Source organism: Schistocerca gregaria, chromosome 1 (assembly GCF_023897955.1).
Source record: "Schistocerca gregaria isolate iqSchGreg1 chromosome 1, iqSchGreg1.2, whole genome shotgun sequence".
Lineage (NCBI taxonomy): Eukaryota > Metazoa > Arthropoda > Insecta > Orthoptera > Acrididae > Schistocerca > Schistocerca gregaria.
The window spans coordinates 346386645-346410648 of record NC_064920.1 but is presented as its reverse complement, the minus strand read 5'-3'; the positions used below and the strand labels follow the sequence as shown (position 1 = coordinate 346410648).

Here is a 24004-nt window from a genome sequence, read left to right as displayed (position 1 = left end):
GACATAATAAACTCGATCTCAGTGCTAAGTGTTGTGTTTCACTGCTGAATCTGCTTTCAGATTTGTAATTGACTGTAGTTTGCCATGACAAATTGCTGTCAGGGTTTCTGCGAAACCATTTGTCAACTGCTTGGTTGTAATAAGCTGCAAGTGGCTTAAGGGGAGCCGGAGGTGGTCAAATCCAAAAAATTATGATTTTTTTTCCCTACCGAAAATTAATTGAAACGTTCCTCTTTAATGTAAACTTTGAATTATTGTTCTACTCATCCTAGAAGTGGAGTTATTACCATTTTCCCCCACGCCTGCAGAGGAAATGGGCGTCCGCCGAATGCATCTAACACCCTCTCGTGACTTCCTGGTGAACTGCTTGGGATTTTCTCGGCCTGTTACGCATACAGCGCCTTATGTTAATGCATACAGCGAGTATGCAAGGGTTGGCTACATTGTTTTCTGTGACAAATGAAGCGCTAAGAGGGCGGAACATCGTCTCTTTGCTGTTTAACGTTTCGAATTAGTTCAGTGTAGCGATTGTTGTTGGTAGTATTATACTTCTTGTGTAAAGCGTTGTTCTGGTTACGATGCCACATTTTAGTAACCGTGTATATAAGAAGAGGAAGAACAGTGGAACCTGTGAGGCAAATTTTGGTGAATCAAGTGAAGCAATGGAAGTGAATGTAGTGAAACAAATTTTTGAACGTTCAGTTCCCAGATACAACGTTAGGTACAAATACTACCTTGGGGATGGTGACTCCAAAGGTTTCAAGACTATAGAGAACTGAACCCATATGGAAATGAATTTGTAGTTGAAAAGTTGGATTGCATTGGGCATGTCCAAAAGCGTATGGGTGCACGGCTTCGAAGGCTCAAACAAACTTTGGGTTCAAGTAAGCTCAATGACGGAAAGACAATAGAAGAGAGAGGCAGGCTTACTGATGAGGTGATTGAACATCTACAGAGGTACTATGGGTATGCTATAAGGCAAAATACTAGTAATGTTAGTGACATGCGAAAAGCAGTGTGGGCATTGTTCTTCATACTGCCTCTTCCAATGAATACCCTCAACACAGCCTGTGCCCAAAAGATTACTGGTGCAAATATAATGCAGAAAAGGACTATGATCACAAACATGGTTTGCCAGCAGCTATGATAAATGCAATAAAACCAATTTTTCATGACTTAGCACAGCCAGAATTGTTACACAAATGTCTACACGGAAAGGCGCAGAATCCTAATGAGAGTGTAAACAATTTGATTTGGAAAGTGATTCCCAAAAGGGTGTTTGTAAGCATAAAAACACTGCACTTAAGGATTTATGATGCAATAGCAACCTACAACCAAAGGAACAGTGTGAAGTGTGAAGTTCTGAAGGCATTAGGATTTACAGCTGGGGTGAACACTGTACAAGCACTAAGAAATATTGACAGAGAAAGGATAAGAGGAGCAGAAAGAAGAGAAAGGCATATGAAGTATGATGGAACAACAGGCCAGAAAAGAAGGCAGAAGAGGAAGCTTTTGGAGGATGAAGAAGAAGACCCTGATAATCCATCCTATAGTCCAGGAATGTATTGAGAAACTTTGATAGCCGTTTCCCGTAATTTCGAATTTTTCGAATATAAGGAACATTTTCTCAAAATCAACTCAAGCTAGAGAGGTGAAATTTTTATACAGCACTCCTAGTGGTCAAACTTACATTGTAACACAGCCATTTGGCAATATGTTCAGTAGTTTCATTTCAGTTTAATTATAAAGCAATTATTTGTAAAAAAATTGGGTCATTAATTTAAAAAATAATTGAAAGGAAACTAGAAAAGATACTCCAAAATCCCTCTGTCATAACTGCAATACTAAACCACTATATATGTAAAAAATTCAAATTTTTCTATTTGGTAGTTTATTCATAAATGCTCCTCAAACTTAGTGATTTTAACATGGGCAGCATAGGCACCTCCGGCTCCCCTTAAAGAAGGCAATGTTTAGTGGCCATAGCCTTTGAGTGGTGTGTGTAGACAGGTAAACCACAAATACATCATTATATCTAGTTACAGTTATAGCACGTAGATTTTTCATATGTGTTGCATATCCATCTAATATTATTAACATCTTCCTGTCATAATCACATTTCACAGTTTCAATTAAGTGCACCATTCTCTGAAAAACAATTCGCTCGACATCCAATCACTCTATGAAATAGCAATTTTGGTGACAGGTGGAACTCCAAGTTTTAAATCATCAGAAATCATTTTCCATAGATACTAGGACGGTAGGCACAAACATACAGAAGCACTGAAACAACAAACACATGTGGTACTTGTCCCCCTCTCTGCATTAGTTACAACCCTAACTTGGTGCTATCCTCTTTACCCAATGATCTTTTGAGGTTTCTGTGGATAGGCTAGTCTCATACATATTGAAAATCTGCTTAGCCTGAAAATCATATTTGCTCACTAACTCAAAAAGAATTTTAAAAAGTACATGACTTTTGTGACAGCTTCTTTATTCAAGCCAAATGTTCTAGCTGCCAAAGTAGCTTCTGCTTGGTGCATAAATAACAGAACATGCCAAACATTTAGGTATAATATCGTAATTTACCTGCCATCCCATTGTGAATTGATGAACAGACCTGTTTGATTCAGCCAAATCGAAAGTTAGCTCTCCCTAGCAAGCTCAAGAACATCTAAACATGTGGGATTCAAGTAACTGAATGTGATCTACCAGTTCAGCTGCAAACTCCTCATGTGGGTCTGTACTACATCCAGATTTCTTCAACACATAAGCAATGTAATTACTACATCAAATCAACTGTTAAAACATGTACACTGAACATTATTTTAAAATGTTCCAGTATAGTATATGAAGAAAGTCATCGTACAATTTATAAGGCAAGGCTATTATTTTTAAAGTTACTTTTTACTGTACAGAGGCTAGGGCCATATTAAATGTTGCTATGCTTTATTTTCATTGAACAAGTGAAGTTATATGCTATATAAATTATAAATACACATTACATGCCTGTAAGAGGACAGGTGCTAAACTTCACAAACACATACTTACTTCCTCAGAGCACAAAATTAACTTGGACCCACACCAGAATTGTCAACGGTCTGTCTGTTCAACTAATCATGTACAACAGTTAGGCACAATGTTACACGCACTGGCTGGCTAAATAAATTAGTGGTACAATTTAAAAGGCAGTATAATTTATAAGATTCTATCCTATTACACTAACTTAACTGAAGTTGTGGAAAACTCAAGATGCTAATGTCATTACTAATCTGCAGTATACGAGGTCTGTTCAAAAAATTCTGGAACTTTGTCCACAAAATTTTTCTTCACTCAACTTTTAGTTATTGGACATGGTCTCCTTTGAAACACTCACCTCCAAAATTGAAACACTGCTCCCAACATCATTTCCACTTGTAGAAGCAGTCTTGTTATGCCTCTTGCTGGATTGCACAAAATGCCATCTGCAAGTTTTCTTTTATCTCGTATATTGTTGCAAAACTTAAAAAAGTCTGCAGGAGCAGATCTGTAGAGTATGAAGGAAGAGACAAGCACAGTGATTTCATTTTTTGTGCAGTAGTCATGCACCAACAGGGATGAATGTGTGGGTGCATTATTGTGATGAAGGAGCCATGAACTGTCTACCCACATTTCAGGCCGTTTCCTTCTCATGTTTTATTACAAGCATCAAACATGTCCCAATAGTACCATCGATTAACAGTTTGTCCCTGTAGCATGAATTCACAATGAACTAATCCTTCAAAGTCAAAGAAAACTACTGACATGGCTCTGACATTTGATCTGATCTGACGAGCTTTTTTGGACGTGGAGAAACTTCCCGACCCATTGTGAAGGTTGAATCTTGGTCTCAACATCATAACTGTAGTTTCAAGTATCATCACCAGTTATGTTTCTCTTAAGGAGCATCTCGTGCTCATATGCACGATCCAAAAGCTCTTCATATATTGAGAGGCAAAGGTCCTTCTGGTCTTGACTCATGAAACGTTGGATGAAATTGGTGGCAACTCGATGCATTTTACATGTTGTGTCAGGATTTCATGGCATGATCCAACTGAAATGTTACATTCTCCTCTCAGACAGTCTGTCTTCAATTAGCAGGCAAAATTTTGTTGATATTCTTAACATGAGGTTCGTCGGTAGACGTCAAAAGGCGTCCTCAATGAGGGTCATCTATAACTTCCATCCAGTCATTTTTAAACCATATAAACAATTCATAACACCAAGTATGGCTTAAGCACACATCAACATAGGCTTCCTGCATCATTTGGTGTGTCTCTGTAAAGGTTTTCCTGAGTTTCATGCAATATTTGAAGCAGATGCTTTGCTCCTCTAACTATGTAATCTCGAAATTCATAAACTGTTCTAACACAACATTATACTCAATACAGCACTGAATAATAACTAACAGGCATACAATAATGAAACTTCCGGCAGTGACACATTAAATACAGGCATCTGAATGGACGCCAACAGCATTTAGCTACAACACAACACTGGTGCGAAATTACCAATGCTCTGGAATGTTTCGAACAGACCTCGTAGTGTCTTCCCATTGTTGTATGGACACCTTAAGTTAAAGTGGTTCAAAGGGAATTTCAATCAAACTCATATTTCCAGGTACTATAAGAGCTAGCTTGACAAGAGAGAGACATTAATCATCAAATGGAAACTTGACTAACCTTCATTAAAAGTGATAGCTCATTGACAACTGACATAGGTGTTTTTCCACTGAAGTCTGAAGCACTGTATTCACTTCTGGTTGATTTTGTTGCTGATTTTGTCTTTGTTTTTGTTTCATTATACATCCCTGTTTCCGGCATGTTTTCTGATAAGAATGAACTATAGATGCCTGATATTGATGGTGCCCATTCCTGAGCAACTCTTCCTCCTAACTTCTTCAGCATTGCTGAAATGATGTTACAGTAATAGAATTCTCATAGTAATCTTCAAAGAGTAGTGAAAGTGCAAAGAGTGACAGTTAACGAAATTCCTTTGTATCTTAGTTAATAAAGTAAAAGGAACAAATATTTCTTGCACAGCACTATTTTATTTATACAGTGTTTGTTGCTTTGCTTTTATTACATACCTCAAATGTAACCATTTACATTAAATCAATGATGCTACCTCTGTGCCTGGAAACAAAACTGTTACAATATTATACACCAGACTTCTCATTTACCAATATGCTGACTTATCTGATTTATACTCATTGTTTTATCTTGTATGAAGGTCCTTGATGTATGTTTTATTGACAACGGATTATTCTGTTGCACACTGTTCCTTAACGTTTCTGTAACAGAAGCCTTAAGAATTTTTGATTGTATGTCCTAGAAATTCTTATTGTGCAACATACTAAAATATAGATGATCTGAAATATAAATAGCAAGAAAGAAAGGAGACTTATAAATACAGAAAACTGCAACCAGTCACTTTTTTTAAATCCTTTTTTATTCCAAAACAGTTGTCAAACTATTTCACACTCATATTCAGGTGATAAACAGGAGGTTACATGACTATTTCAGGTTGAGAATCCATTGTGGCACTCGGAAAAAGCTGAGAATGGTGACAAATTATTTGCAAATGGTGATTTAAAAGGTAACAAACTGTTTCAGTAAACTGACATGACAAAAATGAATTCTTTTCACTTTTTAAAATCTCCTACAGCAAATGCTGGTTAAGACCATAATTAATTTCTCTGTTACAATACTGGGTTGGGTATGGCAATCTTTTTTCCTTCATACAAATTTATTAATATATGAAGGTACAATGGTAATTTGGTACTGGTAATTAAGCATTGTTAATCACAATTCACAAACACAATCTACATAACATTTTACAACGAATGACATTCTACACTTCAGCACTAGAAAAAGACCAACAAAATATTATTAGATTATTGTTTCTTAGGAATCTTCACAAGAAATGAAGTCATCATGCTAGATTTTCTGTCCTCAAGATTTTTGTGAATGGTTTCCACCACTTTTTCTTGCACTCTTTCTTCTTCTTTCACGATTTGTGCAACCTCAAACATACCTTGAACCAGTTTTGCTGCCTTTAAATAACTTCATTTGTGTGTTTTCTTCAGTTATGTTAAGCTTCAGAAATAAGTTCTTCTCCTGCTTCCTTGGATAGTTGGTGTTTCTTTCTTTTTTTCAGAGCAGCTGTATCATAGTCAATTGATATGTTCATGTTGTTGTTCTTTTTAATCTCCTCTTCAAAGTGTCTTTGGTCTTGTTCCTCCTTTTGTTTTCCATATAATTTAGATTTCCTTTTCCTTTCACATTTTACCCTATAAGCAGCATAATTTACGTTGTTCTCCACATCTATGACTCAATGGGCACAGAAAGAAAATGGAGTGCAGGGGAGTACTGTTCCAATGCATCCCTGACACTCAAAACACTGTTTTAAAAAAGCGTAATTGCTGCCTTGTCATTCTCGTAATATGTGCTTCAAAATGGAATGTGTTTCCTCTATATCGGTATTTCTATGGGACAATGAAGAGAAGCCTTAACAAATTTTGAAACATTTTGATACTTTAACTCAGTGGATGATGTCTTTTTGAGATATGCTGCTGCCAGTAATCGTCAATACACTTGTAAAGCTGGGTCATCTTTTTACAAGTGCAGAGCATTCCACTTCCTAAGAAATAAACCTGTCACACATCAGCACTCTTTTTACAAAATTTAACATGTCTCTTGTCACTGCAGCTTCTGATGTGTATGCTTTCTTTGAGAGCTTAAAAACATAAAAATTTTCAGTGGCATACATGATAAGCATGTCTCTGTTTTTGGTCATTCTTTAGAAACCACTGCTTGTAATTTGCTTCCAATTTCTTAAGCTCTCCGCGTACCTACCCGCTAACAACTAGTTCCAGAATGAGTTTCAACAATTAGTTGATCAAGAGAAAGCACATTGCTCAGTATAACAAGTTCATTATGAATTCTCAGAGCAGAAGCCTTCAAAACAGCTAAAAAGGTTTGAAACATGTTCTCTACTTCTGTATGTAACTTGTGAATCAAAGGTGTAGCAGAATTCTTTTGGAAGGCTTAACCTTAAGAAAGTAATATTGAATACCACTCTATTGTATTTTCTGAAGGTGTAGTCAAAGTTTAGTTTGAAATGCTTAAAGTACATTACATAACTAGATGCTTAAAGTACGTTACATAACTCATTTTAAGCTTGTCATCTATTGCACAAAGAATCTCTTTGAGAAAAGATCAAACAATGATTTAACATTGAGAATTGAATATCTTGAATATGATTTGTGTTCACAGTGACGACTTTGTCAACTCATAATTGTGAGTGAGTGCTATCTTAGCATCTCTCAAATGTCAGCCATGATTTTTTTAGGGTGACTGTCATGTGTGTCCCAAATCTCTTGAAGTAACTAATAACCTAACTTTTGTTGTTGAACAGCTTGTACTTTTTTGACAGCTACTGCTCTCTCCTTACCAAATTTTCAAGTTGTCCTTCATGCATGATTCAACTGAAAACTAAAATTTCTGGTTTGGTTTCTCATATAAGGTTATTTTTCAGTGTTTCTAAATTTATACTGATCAATTCTATTCATTTCACTTTGTTACAAATTTTCATACCCATATACTGTGAAGTTTCAGCTGAAGTTTTAAACGGAGATTGGGCAGCATAAAATTATTTTGATTTCTGATGTAATCATGTTGAAAATAGTTTGCCATAAATAAATCAGGCTTACTATGTCAAAGATAATCAGCTCATAGATGTATAGTGAGGGAACACTCAATATACTTAAGATTTTTTAGCATTCAGCAACACAATTTTCTTCGCCCTTTATTGCGCATATTTCTAATGATGGTTTCCTGAAGTTTTAATATTTGATACAATCACTTGAGAAATCCACAGAGAAATTGGAAATCACTGATCTCAATGTCCACATCAGTTCAGCATTGGTGGAACACACTGGTTACTTAACATCTGTATTGTTGGCACACATACCAAATTTGAAGTTCTAAATGTAACTGATGTGGCCTACATTTAATTTCAAAGTTACACACGTTTTGTTGCAGGTGACTGGTTAAAAACTGCCTGCCAATCTTTTGTCTCAAAATTGATAGAGCAAGAACACACACTGGAAAAGAGATTTTTTCACTGCTTCTTTCACCGGTGTTTGCTACAAAGAACTTCTTCGAAACGAGCACCAATTGTGCAACACATGCAGGATGCTGGGAAAGTTTTGTGATAATTGATATACAGGGTGGTCAGAAAATGTGTGAAATGCTTGTAGGGATGTTACAGGGCAGGTTGTACTGAGACATGAATGTTAAGAAAGAAATTCAATATGTTGCTCTGTTTCCGAGTTATTTAGCATTGAAGTTAGCCAATCGGGGTGTCGCGCGCTCGCATTCAAGCGGCCTGCCAGGGGTGGTGTTGCCCAACGAGTGCTTTGACTCATTAGCTGAAACTTGAATTTACGCACGCGACACCCTGATTGGCTAACTTCAATGCTAATTAACTCGGAAACGGAGCAATGTATCGAATTTCTTGCTTAACATTTATGTCTCAGTACAGCCTGCCCTGTAACATCCCTACAAGCATTTCACAAATTTTCTGACCACCCTGTATATCATGAAAAGTGAGCGAAATGCAACCAACTGGTAATCACAATGGAAACTGCTACATGGATACTACTGTTAATTACAAAGCCACCCATACTGTCACAAGATAGCCTTCAGAATTAATCTCTGAAATAGTCATGTAATCTCCTGTGCAGCATCCAAATATGAGCCTGAAGATTTTCAAAAACCAGTTTATAGAATAAAAAAGTATTTCAAAAAGAGACTGACTGCCGTTTTTTGCATCTCTCTCTCTCTCTCTCTCACACACACACACACACACACACACACACACACACACACACACACCTTAGTTTCCTTGCAGTTACAAGTCAAGAAAAATATGTGTACTGTTTTCAGTACATTTCTTATTAAAATATCGAATTATCAGAAGAGTAAACTGGTTTAAACAGTACAGTCTGCACACGTGTAAGAACATTACATGATCAATTATCTCATTTGATAAATTTTTGGAAAAAGTTTTGAAATAAGACCAAAATTTCATTTCTCATATTGACTTGGGGGGGCTAAGAGATTTAAAATTACTGATTGAATTGTATTTGGATGAAAGACAGGGTGGGGATGTCAGGTAAGGGGTGGGGGTGGTGGGGAAGGGGGGAGTAGCCTTTTCACTAGTTGCAGGGGCTACTCACTGCCTGGGTGTCTGACTGATCTGGAATTGTAACATCCACCAACACGGCCTTACTGTGCTGGTACTGTAAACAGCTGAAACCAAGAGGAAACTATAGCAATAATTTTTCCATAGGGCATGCAAGCTCTAGTGTGTGGTTAAATGATGATGGCATCCTCTTGGATAAAATATTTCAGAGGTAAAATAGTCCTCCACTTGGATCCCACTGTGAAGACTATTCAGGAGGACGTTGTCATCAGGAGAAACAAAACTAGATTTTCTGTGAGTCAGAGTGGGGAATGTTAGATCCTTTTATTGGGCGGGTCAATTAGAAAATTTAAAAAGGGAAATGGATAGGATGAAGTTCGATATAGCGGCAATTAGTGAAGTTCGGTTGCAGGAGGAACAGGACTTCTGGTCAAATGAATACATGGTTATAATACAAGATCATAAAGGGTTAATAATAAGAAAATAAGAATGCGGGTAAGCTACTATGAACAGCATAATGAATGCATACTAACCAAGAAAGAAACAAAGCCCACAACCCCCAAATGCATAATGAGATAAAAGAAATTATCCAGATAGTTAAAGGAGACGAAAATTTAATTGTGATGGAGGACTGGAATTCAATAATGGGGAAAGGGAGAGAGGGAAAATAGTAGGTGAATATGGAATGGGGAAAAGGAATGAAAGAGGAAGCCGCCTGATAGAATTTTTTTCAAAGCATAATATAATCAACACCGATACTTCGTTTAAGAATCATGAAAGAAGTTTGTATACATGGAAGAGACACGGAGACATCAAAAGGTTTCAGATTTATTATATAATGGTAACACAGAGATTTCAGAAGCTGGTTTTAAATTGTAAGACATTTCCAGGGACAGATGTGGACCCTGACCCCAATTTATTGGTTATGAGTTGCACCTTAAAACTGAAGAAGTTGCAGGAAGATAGGAAATTAAGGAGAGGGGATCTGGATGAGCTGAAAGGACTGAAGGGTAGAGTGTTTCGGAGGGAGTGTTAGGCAAAAAATGACAAGAACAGGTGAAAGGAATAAAGCAGAAGACCAGTGGGCAGCTATGTGAGATGAGATAGTGAAGGTAGCAGAAGATCAAATAGGTAAAAAGACAAGGCCTAGATAACACAAGAGATGTTAGATTTTATTGTCAAAAGAAAAAAATATAAAAATACAGCAAATGAAGGAGACAAAAAGAAATACAAATGTCTAAAAAATGAGACTGATATGAAATGCAAAATAGCTAAGCAGGCATGCAAGAAGACAAATGTAAGGATTTAGAAGCATGTATCACTAGGAGAAAGATAGATTCTGCCTACAGAAAAATTAAAGAAGCCTTTGGCAAACAGAGAAGCAGTTGTATGAATATAAAGAGCTCAGATGGAAAACAAGCCCAAAGAAAAAAGGGAACACTGAAAGATGGAAGGAGTATATATGGGGGCTTTGCAAGGGAAATAAATTTGAAGGTAATATTAAAGAAACAAAAGAGCACATAGATGAACATGAGATGGGAAATAGGATTTTGCGAGAATAATTTGATAGACCAGTGAAAGAGAGCCCTGTAGGTAGACAACATTCCGTCAGAATTACTAATAGTCTTGGGAGAGCCAGCCATGACAAAACTCTTTCATCTGGTGTGCAAGATGTATGACATAGGCGAAATACCCTCAGACTTCAAGAATAATATAAGAATTCCAATTGCAAACAAAGTGGGTACTGATGTGTGAATATTACATAACTATTTTTAACTCATGGTTGCGAAATACTAACACAAATTCTTCACAGAAGAATGGAACATTTCCTCTTTGAAGATAGGTTAAGGAAAGGCAAAACCTAAGTCTATGTCAATTATTGTAGACTTAGAGAGGGCTTTAGACAATGTTGACCAGAAGTTTGTTCTTGAAATTATGAAAATAAAAGAGGCAAAATACAGGGAGCAAAAGGCTATTTACAACATGTACAGAAACCAGATGGTACTCATAAAAGACAAGTGGCGTGAAAGGGAAGCAGTGGTTGAGAAGGGAGTGAGACAGCGTTTTAGCAGTCACTGATGTTATTCAATCTGAACATTGGACAAGCAGTAAAGGGAACCAAAGAAAAATTTGGGGTAGGAATTAAAGAAAAGGAAGAAATAAAAACTACGAGGTTTTACAATTACATTGCAATTCTGTCAGAGACAGTAAACGACTTGAAAAAGCTGATGAACAGATGGACAGTTTCTTGAAAGGAGGACATAATATGAACATCAACAAAAGCAAAATGAGGAAAATGGAATGTAGTCTAGTTAAATCAGGCAATTTTGATGAAATTACATAAGGAAATGAGACACTCAAAGTAGTAGATGAGTTGTTATTTGGGCAGCAAAATAACTGATGGCCAAAGTAGAGAGAATATAAAATGTAGACTAGTAGTGGCAATAAAAGCATTTCCGAAGAAGAAAATTTGTTACACTGAATACAGATTTAAGTGTTAGGAAATATTTTCTGAGAGTATTTGTTTGGAGTGTAGCCATCTATAGGAGTGAAACACGAATAATAAACAGTTAAGACAAGAAGAAAACAGAAGCTTTTGAAATGTGCTGCTACAGGAGAATGCTGAAGATCAAGTGGGTAGACATGTAACTAATGTGGAGGCACTAAATGGAATTGGTGAGAAACAAAATTTGTGGGGCAACCTGATGAGAAGAAGGGGTCAGTTGGTAGGACACATTCTGAAACATCAAGAGCTCTCCTATTTAGTATCGGAAAGAAGTGCGGGGAGTAAAAATTGTAAGGAGACTAAGAGATGAATACATAAGCAGGATGCAGTAGTTATTTGGAGATGAAGAGCCTTGGACATAGTAGAGAAGTGTGGAGAGCTGCATCAAACCAGTCTTTGGACTGAAGACCACAGCAGGAGCAGCAGCAACAACAAAAACAATCACAGCAAAATGTATTCAGTTCAAAAGAAATAGTAATTATTCAGACACCTGTTGTGAGAACAAGGAGAAAAATATGGAAAATGGGGTGGGGCAGTGGGGGGCATCAGAGGTACTTTACTTTTAAATCTTTGGTGTTTTTCAATTTCCTGTGTGATGTCCACTGATAACCTGCTAAAGACATCTGCACAGAATATAAGTTTCACAACTACAAGACGTTTTTATTTCATTTGTTTATCTTTAATTCTTTGCTTCTAGTTTCAGTATTACACCCCATTCTTAAGCAACTGCATCTGCATTCAGCTGAAACATGAGGCTGGAATCCTGCATCATCACTGCAGTAATACTGTAATGTTACATTCATTTCACTGATGATCTGCCAGACACAGAATGATTGAGATTTGATTTCAGAGTCCCTGCTTGATATGGAACCACAAGTATGAGGAAAATGAGTCATATACTTAACGAGTCGACCACAACCACACTGCATTGTATGTACACAGTATGTGTGGTTGATCATATCATTTGTACCACAGGTGATCCCTGATACAAATAATTTACATACAGACACACAATACATTATTGCTGCATCAAGCAACAAAATCTTTTACATTGCACTAAAACTCTACAGGATGCATGGGTTTAGATGAGATAAACCATTAAAAATTTCCAGTAGAGTGAAATTGCAACAATCCTTGAAAAATCCCATGCACATGTTTGTGCACATGAACAATCTGGTGAATAATTTTGTGGAATATGCTATAATCTTATTCTTCTGGAAATGTTTAATACAACATAACCTAACCTGCTCCAATTTTTTCCACTCAGGAAATTATGTTTATGAAAACTGTAATGGGAAATCAAAATATGTAAATGGCTAATGTAAACAAATTTTCTTCAAAGCATCTGAAGTGACTGATTTGTGACAGCATTACCTTGAAGATCTTCATATGCAAAAGCTGTTGGAGGCATGGTTGAAGGTGCTTGAAAATCGATGAGTGAACCTAAAAGAAAAATAAAAGATGGCAAAACTGAAAGTTACAGATTTGATATCTCACATCACTGCACATAAAGCTATAAAAATCACTGCAACTAACCATAAACTGGATAGTTAAAACTGCATCAAAGAAGTTTACAAATGGCATCATCACAGACGATAAAGCAATGAAATGTCTTCTCGGAGCACATATTCAGCTTGAAAAGGATATAAAATTCTTATTAACTCACAGTATACTTAATCATTTTAGGGAAATGCAAGAAAGATTACCCAACAAAGGAATAATGTACTTTCTCCCAGCCTTGGGCCACTGAAACAGTGTTTAGCCTAAAATACATCACATATTCATTCACTTACACAGTGTTCTATAAATACAGTCATGAGGGCAACATTTCAGGAGTGTGGAATGAGTAAAATCATATAATCCTCAGCATCAGGAGCCACTGCATGGGACTCTCGTAAAATATACTAGTAACCAATGAAAGCTAGTATTAATCAGTCCACACTGGTAATTGCGGGAAATGCTTCTAGATTATTTCATGACTATACACTGTAGCAGAAAAGCAGCTGCTTTGGGGAAAAAGAGGCCACTGCTTTTCCTTTGGGACCATTCTGTTCCTGTGTTTATCTAATGTTTAAATCTGAAGATAAATGTAACTTTACACATAATATTGCCAGCTGTTTATAAACAGGGAAAATAAATAAAAAATATTTTGTGTGTTAACAAAAGAACTACACATATTCTAAAATTTGTACCAGTAGCTAATAAGATATAAAATTAATAGACAGAATTGCTGGCCAGTATTTATGTTCAAAAGGTGAAATTTCGGTACTGCCGACTAACATGTATAACAGTACATTTACTATCTTAGCTTTCAGAACTAATAGTTTCTTTGTCAATGAATAGAGAATGATATATTAGGGAAGGTTAAAAAGAAAGGGCAGGTCACACAAACCTAAGGATGAGAAGGACCCACCCGTTGTGAAAGCAAAAGGAGAAAGGTGAAAAAAGGAGTGTGGGGATCAGAGAGAGTTTAGTTTTAAATAGTTGGAAATGTTCAATTTCATGACCAACATCTGCCAGCAACTGCTAAAGACCTCTGCATCTAAATATAGAGCTCTTTTCAGAACCCCAAACATGAATTTATATTCTAGGCAGCTCCAGCTAGAGTCCTGCCCACAGCAGCCAGGTACCTATAGGCACATTAGGGCATGGGTGGACAAACGCTGACATGTGGACAGTCAGGCAGCCTGGCGACAGCATATGGGATCGTACTGCCAGAGCCTGCTGGCAAGGGTTAGCATGGGGCTTGCACATGCACAGAACGCACCCTGGAGGGCAGTCTATAACAGCTGCACTTGCTCATGTGTGTACTAACAAGCACCCTGGCCCAGTGATGTCTGGCTGGAACAGCCTGGTGCAGTCTATACAGAAAGTACATTTACTTTTGGTATTCTGGTAGAAAATTCACTTCCAAATTCACTTGTATTATTCACCACAAAACTTGGTGCAGTCTTAAATACAATTGTTACACGTGAGACATTGCACATACTGAAACACAGCTTCTAATGGCAACACTTCACTTGATCACATGGAACATTTGCTCTAAGTAAATATGTAAACAACACTTTATTTACCAAAGGAAACAACACAGAACTAAACGTATTTTGGGTGGCATCAAAAACAAATTAATTTTACAGTTTTCAACTGAATATAGCTGTATCTGATTTTCCAATAAATTAGCTTATGATGTGCCTTTTTTCTAAAAAATTTATTGAAAATCTTAAATGCCTAAAGAGGGAGGGAGAGAAAGTAAATATCACCAGTTTTTGCTATATAGTTAAGTAAATCATATAACATAAACAAAACACAACAACATAGTTACTCAGTTTTTAATGATGAAAAAATTGTATTTCACAAGAAAGACTGCCATCCACAACAGAACAGTTACTGGCCTAATCATCCTCCCTGCAGACAAAGCCTCCACCACTGTCATGAAGAATCACAATAACTACCTGACAAGTCTTCCGCCATCTTTCTGACTTCTGTGTGTGTGTGTGAGAGAGAGCTAGAAAATTCAAAGTTATATTGTTGTTTATTAAAGGATTATGTACAGACAGACTGAAGAGAGTGGCAACACTATCAAAAGAATAAAGTCTTTGGTGACTGATTGATGATTATGTATTTAAAGGGACTAAACTACTGGGTCATCTGTCCCTCCATCTCATGAGAGAAACATGTAAACAGTGAAAAAAATGGGGGACTTGGCTGCTCCAGCTATATAAGCAAGTAAAAGAGTTTAAAGAAGAGTGTGACAGGGGGAGGCTCCTCCCCTACCCCTCCACAACCACCCCAAACACTGAAAGTGATGAAGTATTAAAGTTTCATGTAAAATCCACTTTCCCTCAGGAAATACAGCACTTTGGTAGTGGCTGTCTCATCATCCACAAGCATCTGACGTAGTGAGATAGGCAAGCTGAGAACGTGCCACATATCATCCAACAGGGCGCACTCGACAAGAACGTGCTACCGTCAGAAGACTACTGCAGCTGCAGTTGAGAGGATCCTCGTGATGCACAAGGAACTTGTAGGCAGGTCTTGTGTGGCCAATGCTCAGTCAGTACAACACAATGGAATCTTTGCAAGAGCTCTGGAAAGATGTATACCACACCTTAGTGTTCTGCTTAATCCTTCTCAATTTGTTTTGGGTCATAGTAGCCAGCCATTCTAATTCCCAGAGCCTCAAAATATTGCACTGAAGTTGTAAGTCTGGACCTGGTAATCTGATGCCAAGTTGATCTCCTATAGTGGTCAGGTGGTCAGCGGGTTCATTTCCTGGAAAGCCTGTGTGACTGCATAATTGGCCATAAGCTGCTGTTGTCCATCCCACAGCGATACCAACTTCTGCCAGGAGGCTGTAACAGTGCTCATGCGGATGGCTGGCCCCCGTTGCCAACCGCATGCCAGTATGGACAGTGCTGCCAACCCATAGGCAACACATTTATAGTCCAAGCAAAACAAGATCAGAACTATGCAGTCAGCGCCCCACAAGAAGACACTAAGAAAACGAAGATCATTTAGTTTCTTCAAGCACATTGCCTCGAGTAGGCAGACATGCACGCAGCCAAATAAAATACGTAAGAACCGAAAAGTTTCAATGACTTCAAGTAACTGGTCACCAAGCTAACTTTTTGTGTGTGGGTGCACCACTGGAGTCATAAAAAATGCACAATTCTTGCTTTTGTAGGAGAAAACTGATAGCCATGATTCAAAGCCCAGTCTTGTACTCTTCAGACAACCCCCTGAAGTTGGCACTCAATGGTGAGCACTGACGCAGAGGCACAGTAAAGGTTAGATCATCCACATACAGTGATGAAGAAACTGTGGGGTGCACTGATTTATACAATGCTACTAATGGCAATAGCGAATAACGTTACACCCAGATCCAATCCATGAGGTACACAAGTTTCCTGTATATATTCGTTGCTGAGGGTCAAACCTATCCAGACCCAAAAAAAGTCAAGAGATAGGAAATTCTCGATAAAACTTGGTAAACTGCCCCAGAAACCCCACTCATGCAGTGTTGACAGAACATGATGTCACCAGGTGGTATCATATGCCTTGCGTAGATCAAAGAACATAGCAATCAGATGTTGGCAATGCATGAAAGCATCATGCACTGTAGATTCCAGATGAACCAGGTGAACTTTGCTTGACCAGAAAGCCCAAAAGCCACTTTGGAATTGAGATATGTCCCCTTTGGCTTCAAGCCACCATCAAAGGCAGCAACTGACCATATGATCGAAGAGCTTACACAGCCCATTCGTCAGAGATATTGGTTGATAGTTAGTTAAATATGAGGGGCCTTCCCTGGTTTCTGGGAATAATATCTTCCCACCATTGAGACGGAAATTCTCCTTCCTGCTATATAGGAATAAAAGTCAGAGGATATGTTTCATGCTGTCAGCACGAAGTTGTTTGAGTACGTGGTTGTTGATTTTGTTGGGTCTAAGGGCCATATCTCGACACTCTGCCAAACCACTGTGAAGCTCCCATTCACTAAAAGGGGCAGTGTATGACAGAGCCATGTGCGTGGAAGCATAGCGGGCGGCACTCAGTAAGGAGTTACTGGGTCAGAAAATGAGGATGGTAATTACTGCAAGCGGACACTTAAGGCAACATGGGATCAGTGCAGATGTTCTTTATTGAAAGTCGCACTTTCGCCCGGACTATCTTGAATGTTATTAAATTATCCATTGAAGGATGGTGCTTGTGCCCTGAAAGTGATCCGCGGTGTTTCCTGATAGCTGTTGCTATATCTTCATACTACCTTGGCACTGGAGGTCATCAGAATGATGGAGCTTGTGCCCTCGAAATGCTCTGTGGCATTTCCTGATAGCTGTTGCTATACCTTCAGACCACCTTGACACCAGAGGTCATCGGGATGAGCTGGAGAAGAGGAGCATCATTGCTGCTGCAGCATGACTAATAGTATCAATAGCATCCTTTTACCAATTTGATGATATACATTATAGGACCGGCTGCAAAAGTGGCTGTAGGGGGAGAAAGCTTGCCAGTTAGATTTCCTAAGTGACCAATGTGAAGCATGTTCCAAACATCTGTGATTCGAGAGGAAGAGAAGTATAGGAAAATGGTCACTGTAACAAAGATCACTATGAATAGGCCACAATATCAGGGGTTATGATACTCGATCTGCAAACTGTGAGATCAATAGTTGAATATGTTTTGTGGATCACACTGAAATGTGTTGCAACTCTCATGTTGAGATGTAAAATTCTGAAAGGAGACGTTGTAGTACCCACCCTCTGTGAGACTTAGTGTTGCTGCCCCACAAAAGATTATGGGCACTAAAATCCCCCAGTAAGAGCAAGGCAAGAGGTTGCTTTTCCACTAACTCTAACAGCTCATGATAATGGAAAGATCTATCTGAAGGTACATGGACGTTCTCTCAACATTAACATGATTGGTACTGTAGGGTTTTATAGTTTTTCAGAGCACGGAGATGTGTTGCTATAAACCCTGTTTCCTGAAGTAATATGTCAATTACAGAATAAGTAGCCAGTAAAAGATGCAGTTCGGTCAGATGGCAACAGTAGCTGTTACAGTTCCACTGAAGAAGTGTCAAGAGTCAGGTCTGAGAAAGTGGCGATTGGGTCACTGTCTTGCCTCATTGTGACTCATCGCCAAGGTGTATAGGTTCAACATTTGAGGGGGAGGGGAGGGGGGCGGCTGAAAATCTGAAGCATCAGAAAGAAGTTTCCCTTTCTGCTTATCCTTCTGAGACTTCAATTACTGTAAGATTTCCCCATTTTGTCTTCTGAGAGTGAAGAGGACCTTACTTTTCTTTGGCCCACAGCCTGTGGCTCCTGGTCCTTGTCCTGAAAGGGGGGGGGGGGGGGAGGTACCTTGACAGGTGTCCATACCCCTGATGGTACCAGAGCATGACTAGGCATCCCTGGATGCACCGATGGTGTGAGAACCACTGGTGCTACAGGGTTTGGGGGCGTACAAACTGACGATCCCTCCCCCAAGTATGAGGCAGGCCCTGGAATAGAACCAGGGCCAGGAGGTGACGTGCAAGATCCTGACATTGAGAGAGGTGCGGACTGTATCAAAAGTCACAGACTTTAAGGCAACATAGTCAGATGAAGTCTTTCAAACTTTCCCTTCTGGGTGCAGTGAACAAAATGGACTCCATGCTGTGCCAGATTAGTATGCAGCTCTTCATCAGTTTGTAGCATTATGTCCCAATGTCAGATTAATGCCTCCAATTCTATTGAGTTGGTTCTGAGGAGAAATGATGAATGGTACATCTCTTACCTTGACACAGGCCCATGATTGGTTGGCACGCAATGTTTTGCTCAGCAAAGGTCTACTTCTCATCTTTTCTATTGCTGCAACCTCCCCAAACTTTATCTTCTATATTTTCAATTAAAATCAGTGACTTTGCTATAGCAGAAGATCTGCTGTCAGTTCATGAACAAACCAAGAAATCTGCAAAGTGTCTACATCCATTTTTCATTACTTGGGTCTTGTCTTGGAGGATGGTCAAAAAGAGAAATGCCACAGGATTGTAAGCCTCCGCCTTACAATCACTGTTCCTGACTGCTGAGATGGAAGTGTCGGCCAGTCACCATTATGCTTTATCTGTTTCATTGTGGATGAGCCACCCTGATGCCCACTCACTTCAATTGGAGGCTCTCCCCCTGAGTGCCATCCTACCATGGCAGAGGTCACCTGACACATTAGCTGTCGCCCAGAGTCACAGTACCTCAAAGTTGATATTCACCTACTTCTTGGCTGATATGGAGACATTACAGTACTGGCATCAGCAGTGCTATACCTTTGTTATCAGGGGGCTACCACTGAGAGGGTACATGAGAACCCCACCACAACAGACTGGCTGCCGCATAGGAGTTAAGGTGTAGAGGTAGATCCACTTGATGGGTAGGTGCAAAAGATAACAGCACAACGTGGAGAGTTAATGCACCACAGTAAGGCATCCTTCGCCAAACAACCCGCGCTTCTGTAAAGTTTGGAAAGTGGAGGTCACACCCAAAATGGGGACCAGAATTTTAAATGCCGAAAAAGATGAAGGAAAAAGTGTTAAGAAGTGAAAAGTTCAGAAATCAAAAGCATAGTCAAAATACCAATGACCAAATAAAAAGACTCACTGAGTTTTCAGCCAAGCCTTCTTCAGGAGCAAAAGAAACAGGCACATACATTCACAAAAACAAGCACACCTCACACAGACATGACCACTTTGTCCATCCACTCTGACTAAACTGTAACTGTCTTATTGAATGAAAGCAACAATTTTCTGCTGGCAGCCTGAAGTTCTCTCCGTAAACCAGTTCAGCCATGGATGTACCTAGGTCTGATTTGCAGGTAGTTCGGAGACCTAGCAGCATCACTGGCAACGCTGAAGTCCAGCTGTTCTTATGGCACATCAATGCTGTCTTTAATGTCCTGTGCCACCCCTCAAACACATCATTCCTCCCTGGGTGATAAGCAGTGGTGCGGTGATGGTGGAATCCACAGAGCTTGGCTAATTGTTGGAATAAAGTGGATTCAAATTGTCGTCCTTGATCGGTTGTCATGTACAGTGGACATCCAAAATGGGAGATCCAAGAAGCCAAAAATACTCGAGTTACCACCTCTGCTCAAATGTCTGATAGTGGAGAAGCTTCTGACCGTCTTGTATACCAGTCCACTGATGTCAACAAATACTTGTAGCCTTCTGAATGTGATAGAGGGCCAAAAATGTCCAAATGAACATGGGAGAACCTCTTTGTTACCGGGGGAAAATCTCCAACTGCATTATGTACATGCCGTCCAATCTTGTTCTAAAATTGATGTGGAGAACAGTTATCCTGCAACTTACTGAATGCAAAGGTTATTGGTTTATGGTCAGTGTATACAGTAAATGCTCTTGCCTCTACATATGGGCGAAAATACCGAATAGCTTCATATATCGCTAATAGTTCTCTGTCATATGCGCTCCATTTCCTTCATGGGTCTGTTAAGTTTTCGTGAGAAAAAAAACCAAAGGCTGCCTTTTGTCATTTACTTTCTGGTGCAGTGCTGCTCCCAACGCGTCTTGGCTGGCATCGACTACTATCGACAGAGGTGCTTTTGGTACCAGATGAGCAATGACTACTGCTTTTTGTAAGTCGGCCTTTATGTGTTGAAATGCTCTCTCCATGTCCATGTTCCATTGCAACGGTCATTTGCCATTTGCATTTTTACTTGCAAGAGTGTCTGTCAAGTGTGCTTGTACTAGTGCAGCTTGCAGCAAATGCTCTCTACATAAATTTACCGTGCTTAAAAATTTTCTGTGTTGATGGTAAGTCTCGGGGCAGTGCATGTTGTTGATTACTGCAACTTTGTCCTCTCGTGAGCGTACGCCCTCTGCCAAAACTTCACATCGTAGAAATGTCACTTGCCGTTTTCACAGCTTGCATTTTGACTGTTATTCTATACTGGTTTATGCGGGTGAACACTGCGGATAGTTGCTTTCACATGCTTCTGCTATCATTGAGGGGATTAATATGTCATCAAGATACGTGAAGCACCCTTTCAACCCGCGTAACACTTCATCAATAAATCATTGCCATGTTTGAGCTGCGTTCTTTAACCCGAAAAGCGTTCACACATATTTGAATAAACTGAAAGGTGTTGTAACTGCTCTTTTCGGTATGTCTTTGTCTGCGAATGGTATCTGGTGATAAGCTTTCTTACAATCAATAATGTTAAAGATCGTTGCCTCAGTTAATTGATTTGTGAAATCGTGAATATTAAGCACTGGGTAACAATCTGGTGTAGTATGTGTGTTTAACTTCCTGTAATCGCCGCATGGTCTTCGTGACCAATCTTATTTTCTTTACCAAATGTAAGGGTGACACCCATGGGCTGTCTGATCTACGTATGACACCTAATCCCAGTAATGCCTTGGATTCTGCTTTTGCTGCAACAAACCAATCGGGTGCAAACCAGCGCTGTCATTGATGTATTGGCTGACAGGGCGTGGTGTAAATAAGGTGTACAGTTTTGTGAGTTACTGCGGATTTTTCTATGACTGTGTTATCATTTACGGCATGTGACACTGCATCACAGTTATGCTTGCCAGTGCAGTAAGTGCCATGTTCCGTGATGCCATCTATTGTCTCTTGATTTTGTTTAATCTGTGCATTAGCAAGATCTATGATAAAGTGCATGTCATAAAGAAAGTCTGCACCCAATATTGCCTCTGACACCTCTGCCAGAATGAAGGTCCACTGACTGCTTTGTGAGAAACCTAAAGCAACTTCGATTTCACGTGTGCCATGTGCCATGAGCAACAATGTAATTAATTGCATCAATGGAGTGCTATCTGTTCCTTGATAGTTTGCATCTATCTCACCTCATTGTTGCAGGCACTCTTCTGTGCTACCGCAGCCTGCTGCACCTACTGTTGGCCGCCACTCATGTTTGGGTACACACATAGCAGCGAACATTTTGTTGCTCTATCCGCAAAGTGTCAATGGTACCAACATACCCGTCCTTGTTGAATTTCACTGTTGGCCTTAATGGTTTAATTCGGTAACAATTGTGAGACCTGTTGCTGCAATAATGTCATCTGTCGTGTTAGTTCTTGTATTTGTTGATGTCCGTATGCTGAGTCTTCTATATTGCTGCTATCACTTCTGACGCTTCTTCCTCGTTAAAGATTGTCATGCTAGCCATCTGTGGATTGCCTATGGTCGCATGGACTTCGTCTGCTATCTCCAAGAGGTTCTGCATGTTGTCTTTTTCACGAGTTACTAGTGCGGCTTTTTCCGTGCTTGATAATTGATCTAGCCAGATGTGTTCGAGTGTCGCATCTGTTAATTCTTCTGCGTTGACAATACCGCGCAAATGCTTCCAAAATTCCGATGGTGTCCTGTCACCTAAGGCTTTTTATTTAAGCACCTGCCATATACTTTGATTTAACGGTTTACGCATTCTGGTGAGTAGTAACTTTTTCAACGCTGCGTATGGTTGTTCTGCTGGAGGTCAGAGTATTACATCATCTCCTGCGGTTGCTGCTCTAGCATCCAGCGCATTCACCATTATCGTGAACTTCATCTGCTCATCATGGATCTTGCTTTGGGCAAAGGTGAGCTCAATCATTGCAAACCATAGCTGCAGTTTGTCAAGTAGGAACTGCGGTGTTTGAATTTTTACGTGCTGCATGTTTTTCGTTGGGCTGTTAGTTTGTAAGGCCGCAAGCGTGTTTGACGTTGAAGTAATAGGCATCTCTAATGCTAACTTCAGTGCTTCAAGTCGTTCATGTATCTGTCCTTGAGGGTTCACGAGCTGCATCTCTTCAATCCTCCATGAACTTTCTGAAGTCGCTGAATTCTCTTGTTTGTACATCATCATAATTTTCTTTATCTTCAGTGTTTGGGGTCACCACTACAGCCACTGAAGCTAATTAGTAATTATTTTTGAGAGAGAGTAATGAGTTCAAGAATATAACTTTATTTTTGCATGTTGTTGAACACAGGAACAATACCAAAGCCAAGATATATAAAAAGACATGGCATAGCTCTAGAACAAAACTAAAGAATAAACACATCGTAAATAACTATCTCCACAGAATAAACAGCAAAGTCGACTGTGCGATTTCGTTGTGTCACCAGGCGGTTCCTACCTCTTCAATTATTTGCTGGGTGTATTCCAATCTCTGTCTTCCACAATTTTTACCCTCTGTAGCTCCCTCTATTACCATGGAAGTTATTCCATGATTTTTTAACAGATGTCCTACCATTTTGTCCTTTCTTCTTGTCACTGTTTTCCATATATCCCTTTCCTTGCCGATTCTCCAGAGAACCTCCTCACTCCTTACCTCATCAGTCTAAGTACTTTTCAACAATCTTCTGAAACACCATATCTCCAATGCTTCAATTTTCTTCTTTTCTGGTTTTCCCACAGTCCAAGTTTTACTACCACACAATTTGTGCCCCAATCATACATTCTCAGACATTTTTTTCCTCAAATTAAAACCTATGTTTGATACTAGATTTATCTTTTCCAACAATGCCCTTTTTACCAGTGCTAATCTGCACCTTGCTCTGATAATTGTGGGTTATTTTGCTATCTAGATAGAAGAATTCCTTAACTTCATCTACTACGTGATCACCAATCTTGATGCAAAGTTTCTCACTGTTCTCATTTCTGCTACTTGTCATTACATTCAACTTGCTTTGATTTATTCCTGACCCATATACTGATAGACTGTTCTTTCCACTCAGCAGATTCTGCAATTCTTCTTCACTTTCGTTCAGGATA

At 39.2% G+C, this 24004-nt stretch overlaps 1 protein-coding gene across 6 annotated transcripts in view; it reads right to left on the bottom strand.

The window, feature by feature from the left end:
• LOC126344778 (maternal effect protein staufen-like) overlaps nucleotides 1–24004 on the bottom strand; it is a 169707-nt gene that overhangs the window by 79081 nt on the left and 66622 nt on the right. For all 6 annotated transcript variants that reach the window (XM_050002049.1, XM_050002051.1, XM_050002050.1 and 3 more), the window contains 2 exons: nucleotides 13109–13177; nucleotides 4701–4927 (listed from right to left, as the gene is read on the bottom strand). In XM_050002049.1, coding sequence (XP_049858006.1) covers nucleotides 4701–4927; nucleotides 13109–13177 — 296 coding nt within the window. The remainder of the gene's footprint in view (nucleotides 1–4700; nucleotides 4928–13108; nucleotides 13178–24004) is intronic.